Source organism: Xiphophorus hellerii, chromosome 13, assembly GCF_003331165.1.
Source record: "Xiphophorus hellerii strain 12219 chromosome 13, Xiphophorus_hellerii-4.1, whole genome shotgun sequence".
NCBI classification, from domain to species: Eukaryota; Metazoa; Chordata; class Actinopteri; order Cyprinodontiformes; family Poeciliidae; genus Xiphophorus; species Xiphophorus hellerii.
In genome coordinates this window covers 10722574-10741603 of record NC_045684.1, presented here as the reverse complement: position 1 = coordinate 10741603, position 19030 = coordinate 10722574, and the positions used below count along the sequence as shown (strand labels likewise).

The 19030-nt window shown below is 37.6% G+C and overlaps 1 protein-coding gene across 1 annotated transcript in view; it reads right to left on the bottom strand.

Moving 5' to 3' along the window:
- Positions 1-19030, bottom strand: part of osbpl10a (oxysterol binding protein-like 10a) — an 85517-nt gene that overhangs the window by 41538 nt on the left and 24949 nt on the right. The window contains exons 3-5 of the mRNA XM_032580279.1: positions 17412-17491; positions 14823-14885; positions 7588-7785 (exon numbers count right to left, since the gene is read on the bottom strand). Coding sequence (XP_032436170.1) covers positions 7588-7785; positions 14823-14885; positions 17412-17491 — 341 coding nt within the window. The remainder of the gene's footprint in view (positions 1-7587; positions 7786-14822; positions 14886-17411; positions 17492-19030) is intronic.

The following is a 19030-nucleotide window of genomic DNA, read 5'->3' as shown; positions in this document are numbered from 1 at the left end:
AAAGTTAAAAAGTGTAATTGAATCTATGTGACACTAATAATGCAGTAAATCAGAACCTGCCTTAAGGTCCATTACTCACTGAAAGGGTCATTAGTGTGTGGCAATGCAAGTTGGAGAACAAATTTGTTGCTATGCAACAATAAGAATTGCAGGGGAAAACAAACCTCGGTCTGATATAACACAGCTCACTGGGTTTTATAGTGCTCAGTAAAATGAAGTCACTTTTCTTGATGCAAGCAAAACATGACAGTTTTACACATAGCAGGGAAAAAAGGATTATTATTATTACTAAGCTTTGAGCCAAGGGAGACAAAAATATAGTATGCACATAAAAGATTTGAAGAGGGAGGGAAAATAAATTGGAGATGCAGGCGATTTTAAACAAGGATATAACTTGACTGAGCAAAGCACGAGAAAGTAGGTAGTGCTGAAAGGATCCAAGTGCAAAAAGACAATAAGCAAATTTAGGAGCAGATGAAGTGTTAAATAAAATACATAAACAGGAACAGGTCGGGGCAGCAAATACAGAACAAAATAATTCAGGTTTCAGAAAGATTGAAGGAAAACATAATGCAGAATCTAAATGGAGAACAGGAGAGCTGATTATCTGCAAGAATGTTGTCATTCATTTCTGCAACCCTGTGAAAAAAAATATTTCTCTGCTCTTGAGGACTAAGAAAATAACATTATAAGGAACATATTATGTAAAATTCCCAATTTCCTGTTAGTGTACTTCCATTTATGTCTCAACTAGTACTTAAAAAAATAAGACCCAGTCGTTTCTTGGCTGTGAGTTAATGTTGTTTGGTTTCTGGAAAATGACCCGTTTCAAAAACCATCAGAATGTGTTGTCAGAAATAGCAACCCGCACAAAGCCCAGCCCGTCACCTAGCAACCCAAGCTGAGTTTCAGGACGTTTGACCAGCTGGTTTTACCTATGTGTGCACAACGGCTACTGGAAAAGACTATTTTTTTCTGTTGACTTACCATCCAGAAACCACTTCCTGCATTCTTGTTTGTTGTGCAAAAGGCTCCATTTCTGCTTTTCGAAGATGTACGGTTGTATAACTGCACATATAAGAATGATTTTGTTAAAAAAAAATGTAACAAACATGTTTTGCATATTTCATAGACCTTTCTGTTCAAGGAAGCATAATAAGTCGCCTTTAACGGCATGAATGAACTGTGTTCTCTCCCACTGATGCAAGAAAAGTCATTCAACAGATTAATTTTGAATTTTTCTTAAGAGGGAAATGTCAGATTGGTTAGAAATGTGGAGTGGGTCTATGAGGGCTACAATATTCACTGTTTTAATGTCCAGACCAAAGACTGAGATTGTGACTTGCTCAGACTGAACAAGTTCACACCTAAGGCAGATCCCGCTGCTTTTCTAAACACTTTTCACTAACACAGCGCTCTCTGGAGCCAACAAGGCTGCTGATGTTTCCAGAAATAGAAGAGACCCAGTCATCTGTCTTTGCTGCGGTGGAGCGAGGGTTGAAGTATTGCACGACTTCATGTCAAGCTGAGGAGAGACGGTCGTGTGATCTGACTCCCAGCATCTCACATCGAGCACGGAGACAGACGGATGGAAGGTGACAGCATGACGGAGCCCTCAACACTCAACACCAGGCCGCCCTGATGCGTTGTTACGGCAATGCTTCTTCCAGAGGTTTTAGCGCCACATTGATTGTCAAGTTTAAAATTTTAAACCCTAACTGGATCTGCACCCTGAGGTACTTTATTTATTTATTTTGAACAGATAAAAAGCAAAAAGCAGAAAAAAATAAAATTTTGCCCATTGAGATGCAATCTTACATAATTTTGCTTGAAAAGGAGCAGTTGGGAGATTCAAGATCTTATGATTTCCTGCCCTTCTAATACTCAAACCTTTATTATGACCTGTGATTATATTACAAAGTTATACATATATTTATTAAATATTAATTAGGAGCATTTTATCCCTGAATGATGTAGAAAAAAAAAATTATTCATCATTTATAAGATTCTTGAATTTAATTCTTATTTAAATCCTGATTTAGAATGCTGCCAAGTGTGATCCTCTTACTTACAAAGCGGAAAAATTATGTAGTTTAATATATTTAATTGAAAGTTATATTACGAAAATAAGCAATAGTGGGTTATTGTTTAGTTATATTTGTGAAAATTCTGAATAAATACAATGGTAAACTTGCACAAGTCACCTCCTTAACATTACTAAATTATAGTAATATTAATTATCCTTAAATAAGTCTGAAAATATACCTATTCAGCATCTGGGGCCGCCTGGTGATTTATTATTTAATGGTAGTTTTAAACAATCAGGTTTCCAAAGGGTATGATTACATGACCAGTTGACTTGCCATACTAGATTATTATATTACCACCAGGCTTGCCAACTGTAGAAACAACTCCCTACAATGCTGTTTAAAACCAACAAAGTGGGTTTTTAAGCTTCTTTTTTGTCATCAAACCAAGTCATTTCTGCACTTAAAGTGGGGAAAAAAAGAAAGTATTCACACACATGTACTTTAAATATTTCTGCACTGCTTTGGTGTGGAGAGCTTTGGTTAAAGTCTACGGTTCGTTTCTTCTGCTCATTTTTTGTTGTGAAACTTAAGTAAAATTTATAAATTAAAACAATGAATACATGCACTATCACCCCCCTTAAAAAAATACAGGATTTTTAAAAACCTAGATAACAAAACATGGTATTGTATTTATTGTATTATTACAACAAAATCAGCAGGTCTGATAGTCCCCTGAATGGGGCTACATCATTTGTTTGCATAGAGAGCTGATAATAGATTTAACTATTCTGAATGCATGTAAAGTCAGTTCTGAATGCTTAAAGTTATAGAGTTGTAACCAAACCAGCCCGAACAAATATTTATGCAAGGTCTGACAATTGCCTCAACAGTTTTGATTTGCAGCTGCAATAAATACAAACATTCAACAGCAACGTGTTGTTTCAAGATATTATCAGCCACAAAATACATTTGTGATGCAGCTGATAAGACAACAAATCCACTGCATGATCAACAAAGCGCAGCTTTCTGGTCTCCACTAAGTATAGCTCTTCGTATATCAATGCATAAAGGCTCCACTGATTCTGTTAAACTTGTCAGGAAAGTTTATTGGCCTTGTAAGAACAGAGGAAGAGAAAAAAATCGAATGACGAGGAGTAGGAGGTAGGGAGAGAGGAAGTTAAATGACGGGGGAGTTGAATCAGGTCACAGTGAGCGGCGACCCAGTTCTTCTGAACCAAAACAGAGAGAACATAAATCACACAGAGCCACGTTTCGTCTGTCTTCGGAGGAGCCCAGCACACCAAAGTAGAGCTTGTTTTGCTTAGCGATTACACGTTCTGCATGCCGTTTATTAAAACTGTCCGCTCTTGAAAACTTGGACGTGTTCTTCACTCATGTTGATCACTAGTTGCTGCCTTTCTGTCATTTAGTGAATCGTTTAGGCGAAATATTTTAAGCAGAACAAGTTGGAGCTGCAGAAGATTAATAACTTCCACTCAGCCAGAAAAAGTGGGAAAAAATTTCAATTTGCTTGAAATAAACGATTCTTTAAAAGACTTTATCTAGTTGTGTTGTTCTTCAATAAAAAGGCAACAGTGAAGGTGTACAGATCCTACAGAGTTGTCTCTTTTCCTCTAGAATAATGCCTGATTCTGCTCGGATCAAACAAAGATACTTTGTTCCTGCATGAAACCAAAAGAAGCGATTGGTCTGATATGCGTAGATAAGAGTTTTTGACTGTGTCAGCTTAAAAACTTTGCTTGCACCATGCAAAAACACCAAGATATCAAGATAGCAGTGATTAAAAGCTGTAACTTTTTACACCTGAAGCTCCTCTTTTCCCTTTTCAGCTCAATTTAGTTTATTTATAGTGCCAATTCCCATCATATCATCTCAAGGCATCTCACAAAAAAACATTATTTCAATCCAATCATACTTGCATTAAATTTTTTTATCAGACAGTGCAGTTCATTATTCAAATTAGTTTGAGAGGTTTTCTATCTAAGGAAACTCAGCAGATTGCATCGAGTCATTGACTTCCAGCATTCATTCCTCCTGGATGAGAATGTAGCGACAGCAAACAATCGTATGGATTGTGTTGCTGACTTTACACCAACGGAGCATGCATGTGGCGACAGTGGAGAGGAAAATCTCTCCTTTAGCAGTAATAAACCTCTATCAGATCCTGTTACAAGAAACTGACTTGTGCCTGGGAAGGACAACGTCAGCAGTTCCCCCAGTCGTAAGGGAAAAAATAAAAATAAATCTCATTTATTCCGTCTTGGTAAAACAAAACAACTTCATGGCTCTTTTTCTTTTACACAAGCCAAGGTAGCTTTACTCCCGTAAATCATAAAAAAATACAAAGTAATTAAGGTTTTGCTCATTAGTTTTACATCATTTGTACCTCACCATGACTTTATATAGTGCAGTGTTTCCTTAAGGAAATTTGGAAAGTAGGAAAACAGAGAACCAAAGCAGAAGTGTTGGCCTTAAAAAAAAAAAGTTTCCATCAATTAAACCCAAAAGTCATGTTAGTACAAAGGGTACAAGTTCTCTAAATGCCTGATAGCTCCTTGAGAATCATCTTGCTGTAGCTAAAATGTGCAATGTTTGTTTGTGTTTGGCACAGAAATACATCTTTGTGACAGACTGGGAGCCAGAAAGAGACTAAAGAGGCTTTTTAAAACTCAGCTGCTTGTGGACTGTAGACAGCACTGTTAATCTATTCAGATAGAAGTGTTTTTGTGACTGAATTATTCATAATTGAGGTAGACAAAAAGAAAAACAATAGAAACAAATCCTCAGAAAAATGCACATTATAGAAAGGCTGGAGTATTATTGACGAGGACCACTTTAAAAGATCACAAGAAAGTCTCACTGTTTAAATATTAGGACAAGAGATATGACACCGTTCTTACAGGAATGTTAAAGGCTTGATCAGCTCGACTTAAACACCAAGAATCACAGCACTGACCTTTTTTAAAACAATAAAAATATTCCTAAGCATGCATAAGCAACATCTTTCAGGTCAAATGATCTCTACAGTTTGAAGAACCTCACAAATATTATGCACAACTACAAGGTAAGTTTATGTTATAAAGCTCCACAAAAACAAGATGTCAAAAAATATCTTGTGGGAATTTGACGCTTTCCATTCAGGTTCAATACATCTCCACAACTAAGTCACATTAAAAAGCCTGTTGTCCACGTTTTCCCCTCCTTCCTGACTGCTCAGTCATCTTATCGCTATTATTCAACAGCCTGGTGATAATCCAAAAAGCACACTGTGTCTCCAAACAGTAGACTGAAAGCAAAAAAAGAAGAAAAAAAAACTGTTTTTTGGTTTATTTACGAATGTGTCATCATTTTCACTTCATAAAACGAAGCAACGTATCGCAATTAATCACCTTAAACTGACTCAAGACAGCTCATTAAGAAGTGAGAGAGAAAAACAATCTTCTCCCAGAAGATAAGCAGAAAAGAAAGAATGACTCGTCAGCGCCACCAAAGATTCATCAGCAGCCGGAACCGACAAGTCCGACGACGGACGGAGAGAAAATTGATGAGGATTCAAAGTTCCAACTTTGTTCAGCCTAATGACAAACTCCAACTTCTAAGAGGCTTGCGAATGTTTGCATTTATCCTCTAAAATGGTGCAAAAGACAATAAAATGAAAAAAGATTTATATTTCATGCATTCAAGGATAATATGGGGAAATTATCATTGTCATCTCAGCTTAGTAAATAATGATTCTCTCAGTAAGTGAAAAAATACCTTGTTTTCATTGCATCACAGTGTTATATGTGAACCATGATCCAATTGATTTCATTAACACAACTAAAAGCCTCTAGCTCATAGTTTTAAGATAAGCATCACCTTAAAGGGCAAAAAACATAATCTTCTATCAAAGCAGAAAGATACTAAAAACTTTTTGAGTCATGACCACTAAAATAAAACAGCGCTACAATATTAAACACGATGCATGTAAAGGCTCTGTCTGGAACTGTGATTATAGGAACACAGTAGTCTTCTTTCAGCCAGCTGATCGGCAGTGGAAGCAACAGGCGAGGGAGGGGCAGAGCTACATGACTTTGAAGAAATTCCTCCAGCCATTTTGGCACTCTTTGTATTTCTAAGGTCTTTAAATGGTTGAAATCATAAAACAGAAATGTTTTAATTAAACTTTTTGAAATAATACTGACGTCACTGATCATTTCCACCAAACCCCCCCCAAAAAAACAATCCAGCAGCTCTTTCTATTATTCATATTCATTTGACTTTTTTATATATGACTGGTGTCTTTGTCAGGGTTATCAGGGAACTATAAAACGCTAATGAATTTACCTAAAAAGTATTTTCAAAGATCCGAGAAAAAATAACTTTAACTACAAGTCTGCACTGTTCCAAGACCCTAATAGTCTAATATAAAATCAAAGCATCACCAGGTGTTATCTGATCACATGGAGGAAAGGACCAGCTGCCAAAACTCTGAACGAAGCAGGAAATACCATTCACACCAGGGTAGAGGGAGTCTGCTCTCTAATAACAACGTGGCTTCACTTCTGTCCTCTTATCTCACTTCCTAAAGAACACATCCTAATTCGTTCTGTTCTCATCGTCTTCTCGTATGTCAGACTTTCTCAGCATGAGAGGACGACAAAAATGAAAAGGAGGGAAGAGGTAAACAGACATTTATGAAAGTAATCAATTAAATTTAACAGTATAATCTCATAGTTTCTTACAGAAAAATACAGACATGTTCTATCGTTTTCTACAAGCGGAACAATGCATAGCAAAATCAAGTGAACAAAAACCAAAAGTCTAATTTTCCATCATCTAAAGCAATAATAAAGAAGCTCTATGTGAAAAATACTAAAGGCAAAAATTAAGTAGGTCCAATGATCATTATTGCCTGCATTAGCAACATTAATTGGAACTTGAAGTTTTGTTTTGTGACTAATTAGGCAAATTGTGGTTGAATGTCAACCCCTTGTTTTTACAGCCCAAATTTTCAGATTGATTTTGAGATTTCCGGACCTCAAGGAGTACTTGCTGGAAAATCCACTTCCAGGAAGAGATGCGGCGACATTAAATAAATTTATAAATGATCCCTCGCTGTAGAATAATGGGCTTCAAACTGTTTAGAAATGTTCTTTTAACATTTCAAAATAGACCGACAGTAGAAGTTACTTCTCTGATTCTCTGAGATTAGACCTGATGTCACGCCCACATGCACACACACACCCACACACACCCCCACACACACACCCCCACATCCATAGCTCTGTTTTAGAGAGGTGGCCACATTGTTCATGTAATTATTGTGAAATTTATTTCCATGTAGAATCTTTAAAATCTTAAACTCCCTATGTAATCATGCTATGAGACAGCTTTTAAATTAGTACACCTTGGAAGAAATATTAGTTACATCACAAAAAGGAACTGGAAAACGGCTGACTTGTGGCTCTTCATCCACCAGATTTTTTATTTTCAGCCATCTTCACCCATTCTTCTAAAATAAAACTTTTGAATGTGCTTTGCCGTCGTCACCCACCTCCTTGACCTCCAGCAGCTGTCCTGGATACTGACTCCTGGACCGGCGAGCTGCAGCTGGGGACTTGTGGTGGGTGATGGTGACGATGTTGCTGGGCGCGGCCGAGTGGCCCTGGTGCCTCTGGGAGCTCGGGGATGAAGATGGAGTTAGGTGTGGGAGGAGGGAGAAGCTACGTGTCCGACCAGATGATGAGGAGCCCTGGGGGAGGAGGAAGAGGAGGCGGGAGACGACACAGGAAAGGAGAGTGTGAGTCATGTAGGAATTTATGTGCCAGGAAGTTTTGAATAAATTTAAAGTTTGCTTCAGGTCCAGTTTGTCCTGGAAGCCTAAAGTTTTTCAACATACAACAAAAAAAAAAAACATGGAAAAGCATCTCTACTCATATTTCTACTTGGACAAACTTTTCACTTAGTAAATAATATTTTGGGGATTAAAAACACGAACTTTTTTTTTCAAATAAGTAAAAAGTATGGCCAAAGCTCGTTCATGTGAAAAGTTTGATTTGGTAACAATCATCTTAATTCCCTTTGGTATGGCAGAGGGGAAACATGGATGATGGGATGTTGTGAGGGGATTTTCCATATGATCAGTCAGACTGAAGCCTGTGAAAAAGAACAACTTTTCATTAAATGAATCAATAGCAATGGTCCCTACACGTAGACTAAATGTACAGTCTTAAGTGTTGTAGTCAAGACCACCTAACCCGAGACCGAGACAAGACCAAGACCAGAGTGTATTGAGACCAAGTCAACACCAAGACCGAGGGAAACAGATGCATGATTATATAACTGTACTTCTTTGGAAAGCATAAGTAGAGCCTCCTGCACAACCAACAAGAATGTAGCAAGTGGTATATGAATGGTAAGTCAACAACACTGTAAGGCGCATACAGCAGTAAGACCAGCTGACCAAACGTGCTGGAGCTCCTCTTGGGTTGCTAGGTGATGAGCTCTGCTCTGCTGGTGTTGCGAGGTAACAGGCTGGATGTCGCAGGAGTTGCTAGTTGAGAGTCAGAGCCTGCTGAGTTGTGACAGTACATTCAGGAGGATTTTGAAACGGATCATTTTAAAGACACTAAAATCACAGTGACTTGTTTTTAGAAGCAGCAGATACCCAAATGGAAGTACGAAAATGTGCAAAATACATTAAGACACAAACAATAAGGACAATTTGTAAAAAAATAAATAAATAAATTCTGCGTGAGGAAGCCAGCAAACTGTGCTGCATCTCATTTACATTCAGTCCTTGTGTCCTCATCATGCTCAAAGTGTCAGGTGACAGTCGATGGGAAAACTTCCTTTTTAACAGGAAGAGACGAGGAATACCACCCACCAGAACAGCAAAACTGAGTTTGTACCACATACTCTTTGTTCCAACATACAAATCCAGTATTTATTGTCCTTACTGATCTGTTTTTTGTAATTATTTACAACCAGGCGCTATGCAAACGCGTAGTCTGGCTTTTTTTCCGTCTCTCTCTGCAGTAAAGTCACATCACATCCTTCATGCTGACGCCTCAGCCTCTTCCCCTCTTGAATCCTCAGTTGGCTGACCTCTGTGCTCACACAGGCAGCAAAAGTCAGATCGCTATCTTGTCTGCTCTTTCTTTACTGTCCATTAGTTTAAAGCAGCACACCGAGAACAAGGCACCATAGATTTATCCCTCAGAGGAGCACAGGGGGTCTGGTCACTGCAGCGGTGAAAAACACCACTGATCAAATTAACAACTCCCCCCCAGAGCACCCTGACTGGGAGGGAAAACAACAAGCCTTTGTTTTGAAGAGGAGCCGCTTGCTCTTAAGAAAAACCGGCAGATCAAACAAGAACACATGGTCAGTACAAACAGTGTCCTCCATATTTATGGGCATTTCTGGTAACGAGTAAAGAAACATTTAAAATAGCGTCAGCTTTTATTACAGCCGGACAGGAATTATTTTAATCATATAAAGATTGAAAAGAGCTGTAAAACTTACAAGCCTGTAAGAAAAAAGTCAACTTGTTTACATACCATGTTGCCAGAAGTATTCACTCACCCCTCAGAATAATTAAATTCAGATGTTTGGATCACTCCCATCACCATATGTGTATAAAATCCAGGCATGCTTCGACAAAAACTTATTCAAGAATGGGTCGCTGAGTACTTCAGTTAAATCCAGTGTGGAACCATGATAAGATAGGTCAGCCGTGCGATAAATCTGATTCAAAATGTCCACCTTTTAGTGGCTTATAGCAAAGTATGCCAGGTAGCTGACTGGATGCAGAACAAGCCAGCTTTCAACATCTGCAGCACTCCAAAATTAGGCAACCTTCAAATTAGCAGAGGAACAGCGCATAGGGAGCTTTATTTAATAGTTTCTAAGTCAAGCAGCTGCATCCAAACCTCTCATCACCGAGGGGACGGCGAAGAGGAAACCCACCACTGCTGGACTCTAGAGCAGTGGATTCATGCTCTCTGGAGGGACAAATCATCCTTCGCTTTCTGGCAAATAAACAGAGGAGTCTGGGTTAAGCAGTTGCCACGGGAACGACATTTGCCTGACTGCTTTGTGTCAGTTTTAAGTTTAGTCCAGAGGGATAAAATCCTCAGCACCAAAGAGCGGGTCTTGTTTTCAAGAGTTGGATTAGGTCTCTTGTTTCCAGAGAAAGGAATCCTTAATGCTTTATTATGCCCAGTGTTTTTTGGACAATTTCATGCTCTTAACTTTGCAGGAACAATTTGAGAATGCTCTCTTCCTGTTCCAACATGGCTGCACATCGCTGCAGGAAGGAAGGTCAATAACGGCATGGAGAAGCGAGTTTGATTTGGAAGAACTTGACTGGCCGGCTCTCAAAAATCAAAACCGTTCTTCCCGTCCAACATCAGTCTCAAACACACTTCCGGAAATATGTTCGAAAAATCTAAAAACTATAAATAATGTGTAAACAAAACATTTATTTAAGATTATTGTTTACTTTTGAAGTCAGAGTTTCAAGGAACTTTTGATGCATGATTTTCCATCCTCACAGACCCGTTTCTTCTAGCTCCTTTTCAAAATGGAAGAGAAGAAAACATTTAAGCAAACCAATTGAGAGAGAGAACAAAAACTGCATCAAAGTAGAAATTGGCTCTGATTTCCTTAATTTTGGGATATTGGTGATCAGCCGATACATAAGAAACCGGTTTTATCCACTTTTGCTCTGAGGGCTGACTGACAGGAAAAAAAAGTATTGGCCAAAATCAGATTGAGCAGGTCAGGCTTTTTAAGGATCAGTGATCAGTCAGAAAACTGCAATTGATGCACCGTCACAGAACAACATCATCAACAACATACCAATCGACTATTTGGAAATCATACCAGAAAAAAAGCCTTTTATCCTATTATAACAAACAAAAACTTGGAGTAAGCAAAACACTGATGGGACTTTAACTTAAGCTGTGCTTTCTTGGCAGTATAACGATTAAAAATGTGTTCTAATGAACACAGCGATGGTTCACCACAAATAAAAAATTTAATAAAATTTTTAAAAAAAGAAAATGGACCTTCCCAAATCTCCAGACCTAAAACTTTTAGGAAGCCTCCTCAATGAACTAAAGAGAACATAAGACCCAAACTTGTAACACAAAAGAGAAAACCAAAGTATAAACAGCAGGAGTACCAATTATTTCCTTTTCCCCTGATAACATTTTCAGTTTAGGGTCATGCTCCTCCTGTTAAAAGATACTTTACATTTGAAAGTATATGTGTTTAATTGGTCACATGCCTGTTTTAGTTTCTTCACATGACAAAAAAATAAACAAGACTATTTTATAATTGTGGGTACGCATTTCTTTGGATTACAGGCATTCACACTTGATAGTATGAAGGAAATCCTCTAAGAACTGTGAAAGAAGAGCTGAAAGAGGAGATAAAAACTTTCAACACGTGAGGACAGACACACGTTGAAGTTTTTCCCTCCAACTATGTGTATGTGGGAGAGCAGATCATGGAAAAGGAAAGAAGGAACTAAACTCGATATAACCTCAGTCATAAACTCATTAAATTGAGGAATAACTGCAGCTCTTCTTACAGTCACGATGCTTACACACTGAAATTAAGAATATGACAACAATGACCCTCTGCAGCTTTGGCTTCCTGATTATTCTCCATCAGTTTCAGCTTCCAGTAAATAAAGTATAAATTTTAATCACCTCACAGGTGCGCCGCCGTCAGACGACGGTGGGCAGATTGCTCCCCTGAGTGAGGCGGTAAACAGTCGGATGCAGACGTCTCCTTTTCTGCACCACAGGAAAAAACTAATTGCTCACATTTACTTATTAAGCAATAACTTAGCCCAGAGGTTTAAATATAGTTTGATTTTACTTTCTCTTTTAATAGTCCAATGTTCTTTTTCATTAGTGGAATTAACAATCGAAGAAAGTGTTTAATCGTGAATATTACAGTATTCATTTTATTTCCTCAGTTGGAATGTTTCACCCAATGTGTGACTGAGCATGTTATAAGTTGAGAATAATCAAACTTCTGGGTAGAAGTTGCAGCAACAACTGAACCTCCTTAAATTAGGTAATGACCAAGACATGAATTTATTCAAGCAATTTGATTCAAAAGGTGAAACCGCTATGAATTCATTACACAAATAAACTCATTACTGCACGTGGTGATAAGAATTTGCAGCTAATGGAGCCTCAACATTCAGTTACTCAGAAAATATAATAAAAAATAAATTTTGATCAGAGAAATGTTGTGGTCTAAACCAGTAGTCCCCAAACCCCTGGCCGCGTTTTATGCATTAGAGTCTGGAGGATCTTTTATTTTGAAAATCCTTTAACCGGATTCTCTCGGTTACGTCTTGCGCGCCAACATTGAGCCCACAAGCAGCAAAATGAGTAAGAAACAGATCAGATGTCTTTGGAAAGTTTCTTTGCGAAGGGGAAAAGGAGAATGGATTTATCCCGGTAGGTGATTCCCACATTCCAAGCTCTGCATGACATGGTGACCGGATGTTAATGAGGCAATGAAGCTTCAAACTGCTTGCAGAGACCAGGCACCCTGAGCATCAGCAACACTTCTGGTGTCATTGTCTCTCTTCACTCCCAGATGGTTGCAGAGAAACAAGCTCAGGGCTCCCTTTAGTCGCTAGTTAAAATTTTCGCGAAAGTAAAATGTTCGTTTTTGTGGCGCATCTGTATCTTATTTTGAAGGGATATGTAAACGTTACCATAGCGACCAGCGTCAGCGAGCGTTAGGGCAGCGGTGGAGACGAGATGAGAGGAGTGGAGCTTGTGAGTCTTAGGTCTGATTCACACGGCACGATTTAAGGATTGTCGGCCGATTTTCCAAACCTCTGTGACCACAGAACCGATAAAAGTCCAACAGGTTCGGTCGGTTCGTGAGTCCAGCCACACGGCAGGAGCAACACACCACACGAACCGATTCCACTCACGAACATCCCGATTCCAGAAGAAAATCCAGTAAAACCTCCCAACATGCCATATGTGAATTTATAATAATCAAACCCGGACGACGATGTAGAAGCAGCAGTGATACTTTGTGGACTATCACTAAAGAAAAGGCGTTTGATTAAAGATGGCGGGAGCAGCCGCTCTATGATTTGGAGGTGAGTTATGTTTGTTCGTAGTTAACATTTTTAACTGAATAAACATAACCACATATAATAAACATATATAAAAATGACCTTTACATATAGTAATAAACATTTCCACGTCACCTCAGATGTCCACCCGACTCTCAGTTGCGCCATGTCAACTGTTTGGGATTCACCTCGGTTCTTACGTCACCGCGTTTTCTGATTGGCTACGTGTCACATTCAACAGGCCGCGTTCCCAGTCGCTCCCAGTCAGAGAAAACCCCACAGGTCGCGTTCCCAGTCGCTCCCAGTCAGGGAAAACCCCACAGGCCGCGATAATTTTAATGATTTATCATGTGAACAAACTTATTCACGTGTGATTTTCACTGCACTTCTTATGTAATGGAAACATTGTAATTGTGGAATTGTTGGGGGTTTTTACATTATAGTGCAATAACAAAGTTTTGCACACATTTGTAATAGAAACACTGCTGCTATGTCACAGAGGTCATCTTAATCAAAGACTGTAAAACTATTTATCCCAGGGTTGGCTGCCTTAACGTTCCCCTCGGTTACAAAACACATTTTAGTTTATATTTTTTGGTTGAGTAAAACAAGCTTCTTTTTATTTTGCGTAAGTGCAATTAAATCACCTTCTTTTCCAGACATCAAGTAACAGAAATTCGTTAACCATTCTCCATGGAGGAGAAGTTTTTAAGTTTCATTTAAAGTTATTTTATACCAAACTATTTTATTTTACTATGTTAAGCCACAATTTTGTACAAGCATCAAAAAGTAAGGATGATGATTAATCCCTCAATTATTTTGCTCAGAAAAGCTTGAATTTTTTAGTCCACCTTCATAAATGCAAAAAAGAAGAAATCTTAATATTTTAAACTGCAACATTACAACCATGCAACCAAAGTAAATTATTGACTCAAGGAGGCTAAATAAAATTGCACACCACACATATCAGATTTTAATTAGAGGATAATTTTGTTTAATTTTTTCCTCTACTTCCCAATTATCCACTAGTTGAACTAATAGTCAAACATCTGATAGATTTTCTTTTTTTTTTTTTTTTTTACATGAAATGCCTTGCTGCTGAAAATGTGCTGTACAAATAAAATTTGATTTGATTTGACTGATGAACACTCAGAGAGAGGAAAAAACGATTCCCTTTTCCTCGCAGTAAATAAATCCTGCCTCAGATTCTCTGCCAAACAGGTCTGTTATCAGAGAGTCAGCCGAGCCTCCGCTGACGGCTGCCTCATCAGCAGAGTAGATGTGATAACGATCTTAGTGGCACTGCAGCTCTGGGAAGGATTAGCCCACGGCGGCAGGTACCGTTGTGGCAGCTGCAGCCGTGGAAATGTCCCACAGTCACCTAACAGGAAGAAAACAGAAACCTTTCTCTGCCAGGGGGGGAAAAAAACTGGCTCCCAACTCCATCCATTTTTCCTCGCTTATCTAATTTTCTTTCTTCTTTTGATTACTTTTCTCAGCACTGCTGCACAGAGTAATTTTACTTCTTCCCTCCTCCAGCTGTGGTGCAGTTTGGTGCGCTGAAGAGGAACAATGGAGCCGCCAATGAGGCAGCATGGCGAGTCTGGAGTGTTAATCGCTTAATTGGCAGGTGATGAAAAAGAAAGCTTGAGTATGAAACTCACATCTTGTCCCCCTCCTGCTCGGTCAACACTCAGGTGTTCATCTGAGCTCTTCAGCTTCCTCACCTGACAGAAAATAAGAGAAAATGAAGGATTAACAGTTTTTACAAATGAAAGCTTTTCCACGTAATTCCTGAAAAAGTAACGACAATGAAAATGATGCAAAATACATTACCTTGCAGCAATATTTCTAACCAATTATCTTCAGAACATTTTATTATAATTTTATGTGAACACAATATCATGCATTCTCGAGAAGTGGATGGAAAAGGATATATTGTTTTAAACATTTTTCAAAAATACAAATCTGACAGTATTTTAGGGCCATGGAAGATAGAAAAAAGTGGCAAATAAAAATGAAAATGTTTTTTACTCAAGTGTTTTTCTTTAAAATTTCTCAGATTATTCACAACAGATTTCATTTCAAAGACACTCGGAATGTACAAAGCTTTGCTAAAAAACAGACAGGATTTCCCAAAATACCAGGTTCATCATACAAGAAGAAATAATTTATTCTATTTTATTTTATTTGAAAAGCCATGTGATTCATATGTTAAAATTTAAAAAAATAATTTAGCAGATTATATTTCTCCCAATCCCAGTTACAGATTTGACTCTGGTCTTCTCAGCATTTTGTTCCAGCTGCAGTTTACATAAAAATACACAAATAATTTCAGATCTCCAACCCAATAATGTCATAAAGTCACACTTAAATGTAAGTGAACAACATCAGTGGAGCTAATAAACTAAGAAATATGCATTTCTGTTTCCTTGTGAAGAACTTTTAAAAGGTGTCTATAAAAAAATAATTTGTTTTGAGAAAGAAATCTCTGCAGCAAGACTAGTAGAATTAAATATAACATTTTTAAAACTCTGGGTTTTGTAAATTTTGCATTTTAAAAAAACATGTTTTAGTATTTCTCTGGAATTTACTTCTGCTTCTAAAGGCCAAACTCAGCCGTCCATGGTGTCAGGGATGAGTCATGCTTTTTCATATGAGGAAAGTCAAACTTTAATACCAAAAGTTTGAAAAATAAAGAATAAACTTCAGGATATTTCTCACTTCCATGCACTGCTGATTTCCACACAGTCACCACCGGCAGTGGAGCTCCAGCAGGAGCTCAATAACAAAGTTTCAGTCTCCATTGGATCAGTCGAATGAGGAAACAGCCGACAGAGAGACTGTTAGCACACAAATATCTGAGGAACATTATGCACCATATTAAAGATGTTCATGCTGATTTATTAACCCATGAAGCCTTATATTTTTCTTAAAAAAAAAACTGTAATTCCCCAACCAGTGAAGCCTCATTTACCCACAAAGCAATGAAAAAAGTTAATCAGCTATGAAATAAATAATAGCGTATTTTATTTTAAGTAATCAAACTCTCTATATAAGCTTTTAAAATATCTCCACTAGTATTTTCGACCATCTTTTTTTCTTGAGCTTTAAGTCTTTGAGGTTGGAAAGCCTCCATGCAATCACCCTAATCTTTAGCTCCCTCCCTGGATTCTCTGACAACTTTGAACCAAGATCTGCCAGGCGTATGAATAATTTAGGGTTTAAATGAGCAACCAAATATCAAATATGTTCTTTTTTTAATCAATATATTAAAATAAAAACACTTATTTAAAAAAAATAACTGCGATATACTCTGAAGAGGTGCAGTTAGATCATGTTGTGCATTTTTAAATATTTGTGTAAATGTTTTTAAATATTTTCACAAATATTTAAATATTTACTTGTGCAAATATTTTTATTTACACAAATAAAAATATTTTACACAGATATTTTTGTGGTAATATTTTTGTGAATCTATTCTATGGTAGAATATCTATTCTAGGTTATCATATGTTGGTAATCTCTCTTATCAGAAATATTAGATTATTTTATATAAGAGGAAGTAATTTATTTATCTTTTTAAATAATTTTCCTGCCATGATTCATTTCATTTTTTTAAAATCTAATCATGTTTCTCATTTGCTTATGGTGAGAAAGTCAGCAGCACATAATAAATTTGGAAGCATTATTGCGCTTGCTGTCTGTCTTGGCATTTCTCTGGACAACTTTCACTGTTGTCTGCAGCTGCACATTAGCTTGCTCTGATTAGCAGAAACACTGAAAGGAGCAAAGAGAGAAGCTGTGGTGAAGCTTTGCTGTTACTACTTAAACATATTTCAACATTGTGAAAGGTAGTTGATTTATTCTAGGATACAAAAACATTTGCTGCCCATCAGAAAAACTGAATAATAGAATTTGATATTTAAAATCTTGAGGGTTGTGTGTTTAAGCTTTGATCTATGTTTATAAAAACTAAAAGAGTAAAACTAGAAACCAGAGTAAAACCAAATCCAGAGTTATCAGAGTGTTTCCAAGCTTTTTGGACATAATGAGGACAGCAGTTTGTGTTTGTAGCTTTATGGTAGGAAAACAGTGATATTAAAAAAAAAAGAAAAAAGAATCGCCCAGATAAATGTCAAGACTCTCCGCCTTTTCTCTTCCTGATGAACAGAAGCTCAGAATTTGAACCAACCAGCATCTAGTAAATAACTCTGTGATGTACTGTGAGGAGTGTAGAATGTGGTTTCTACCTTGGCGCTGCTGTCAGAGTGGCGTCTGGCACAAGCTTGGAGCTGATTGATCCAAAACTGCTGCTCCTTAGTGTCAGACGCTGCAAAACGCACAGAGAGACAACATTACTGCAACTCATCCTGAACACTCAGGGCATTAGGAATCCTTTATTAACCCTTATGCGAGTTCACATGGAGGTCGGCGTGTAGCAGTAAGGAAGTCATCTTCCTTAAGATGGGCGCCACTCGCTTTTTACTGCCGTTCCAGTTGCAACAGTTTAACTTTTAAATTGAATAGAGTCTTAAACAGCAGCAAAAGCAGCAACATTCTTCCACTGACATGGTTGTTATTTTAAAGTAGAGACCTGGAACAACTTATACATCAAGGAGACCAAACTATATTCAGATTCACTACATCAAGACAACCTTAGTTTCGTCGCTAACTTATCTATCAAGATATCGTATATCCCTTCAAACAATCGAAATTGTTTCAATAATATGGCATGTACAAAAAATGTTTTCTCATGGAACAACGTACTATAAATTGAGCCACTGGCTGCCATTTTGACTGTATTTGTGCACACACCTAAAATGCTAACTTTCATCTTCAGTTTATGACCTCACGCTGTAGCTCATAAATTGCAAAACTGATATATAAGACAAATGTAAAAATATCTGTTATGGTCTAAACACAATTCTTCTGAAACTTATGATACACTAAATTCACTTTCAAGAGTGAAAAATGTTTGAGAAACAAAAGTCTAACCTCTTTACCCATGAGGTTCTTATTGAAGGTAAATATTTTAAAATAGTTGTTTGAAAATTCTGTCATTTTCCTTACATTTCAGAAATAAGTTATACTTTCTTTGGGTTTGCTGCAAAGAAACATCCTGACAGGTGATCCTGATGAAGAGCTGTTCCTCTTTAGGGCAAAATGTGGCACAAAACCTTCCTGTTCTCATTTTACTCACTAATTATTGGAGAGAAATGTCTTTGATAAAACAGATAAGTGAAGTTCAAGCAGCAGGTTTGAAACCATAATAAATAACTGTTAATTAAAATCATATACAGCACAAACATTTTTATTTATGCCTTTCTTCCATGTAGAGTTCCCTGGACTACGTCTTAATTTCAGACTTTCATGAAGGTCTTTCCAGGGTTTTCTCTGGTCTTCGGCAGCAGCCAAATCCAGTTTATTTTTAATCAGTTTAAATGTTTTAGCTTTTGAGCTTAAATCAAATGTGCTGAATTGGGGCTTAGTCAGAAACAGACATAAAAGCAAACAATGCAAAAGTCCTTCAGGGAGTTTATGACAGATTTTCAGATGACGTGTGCAGCAGTGAGCCACATTAAAAACCATCTACATGCACAGACTTCATAGATGATGTCAAAATTATGCTAAATTACTAGTTTGTCTACCCACCCATCTCTCAGTCTATTCATCCATTTGTCCATCATCCATCCATCAGTTTGTGCATCCATCCTTCAATCTAACCTTTGATCCATTCATAGTCCTATCAGTCTGTTCACCATCTATCAACGCCTTCGTCTACTTAGTACAAATTACCTGTCAGACAGCAATAAGTATCGTTAAGAACAAACACTACACTTGATCTCTCATCCCTGTAAAACTCATAAAC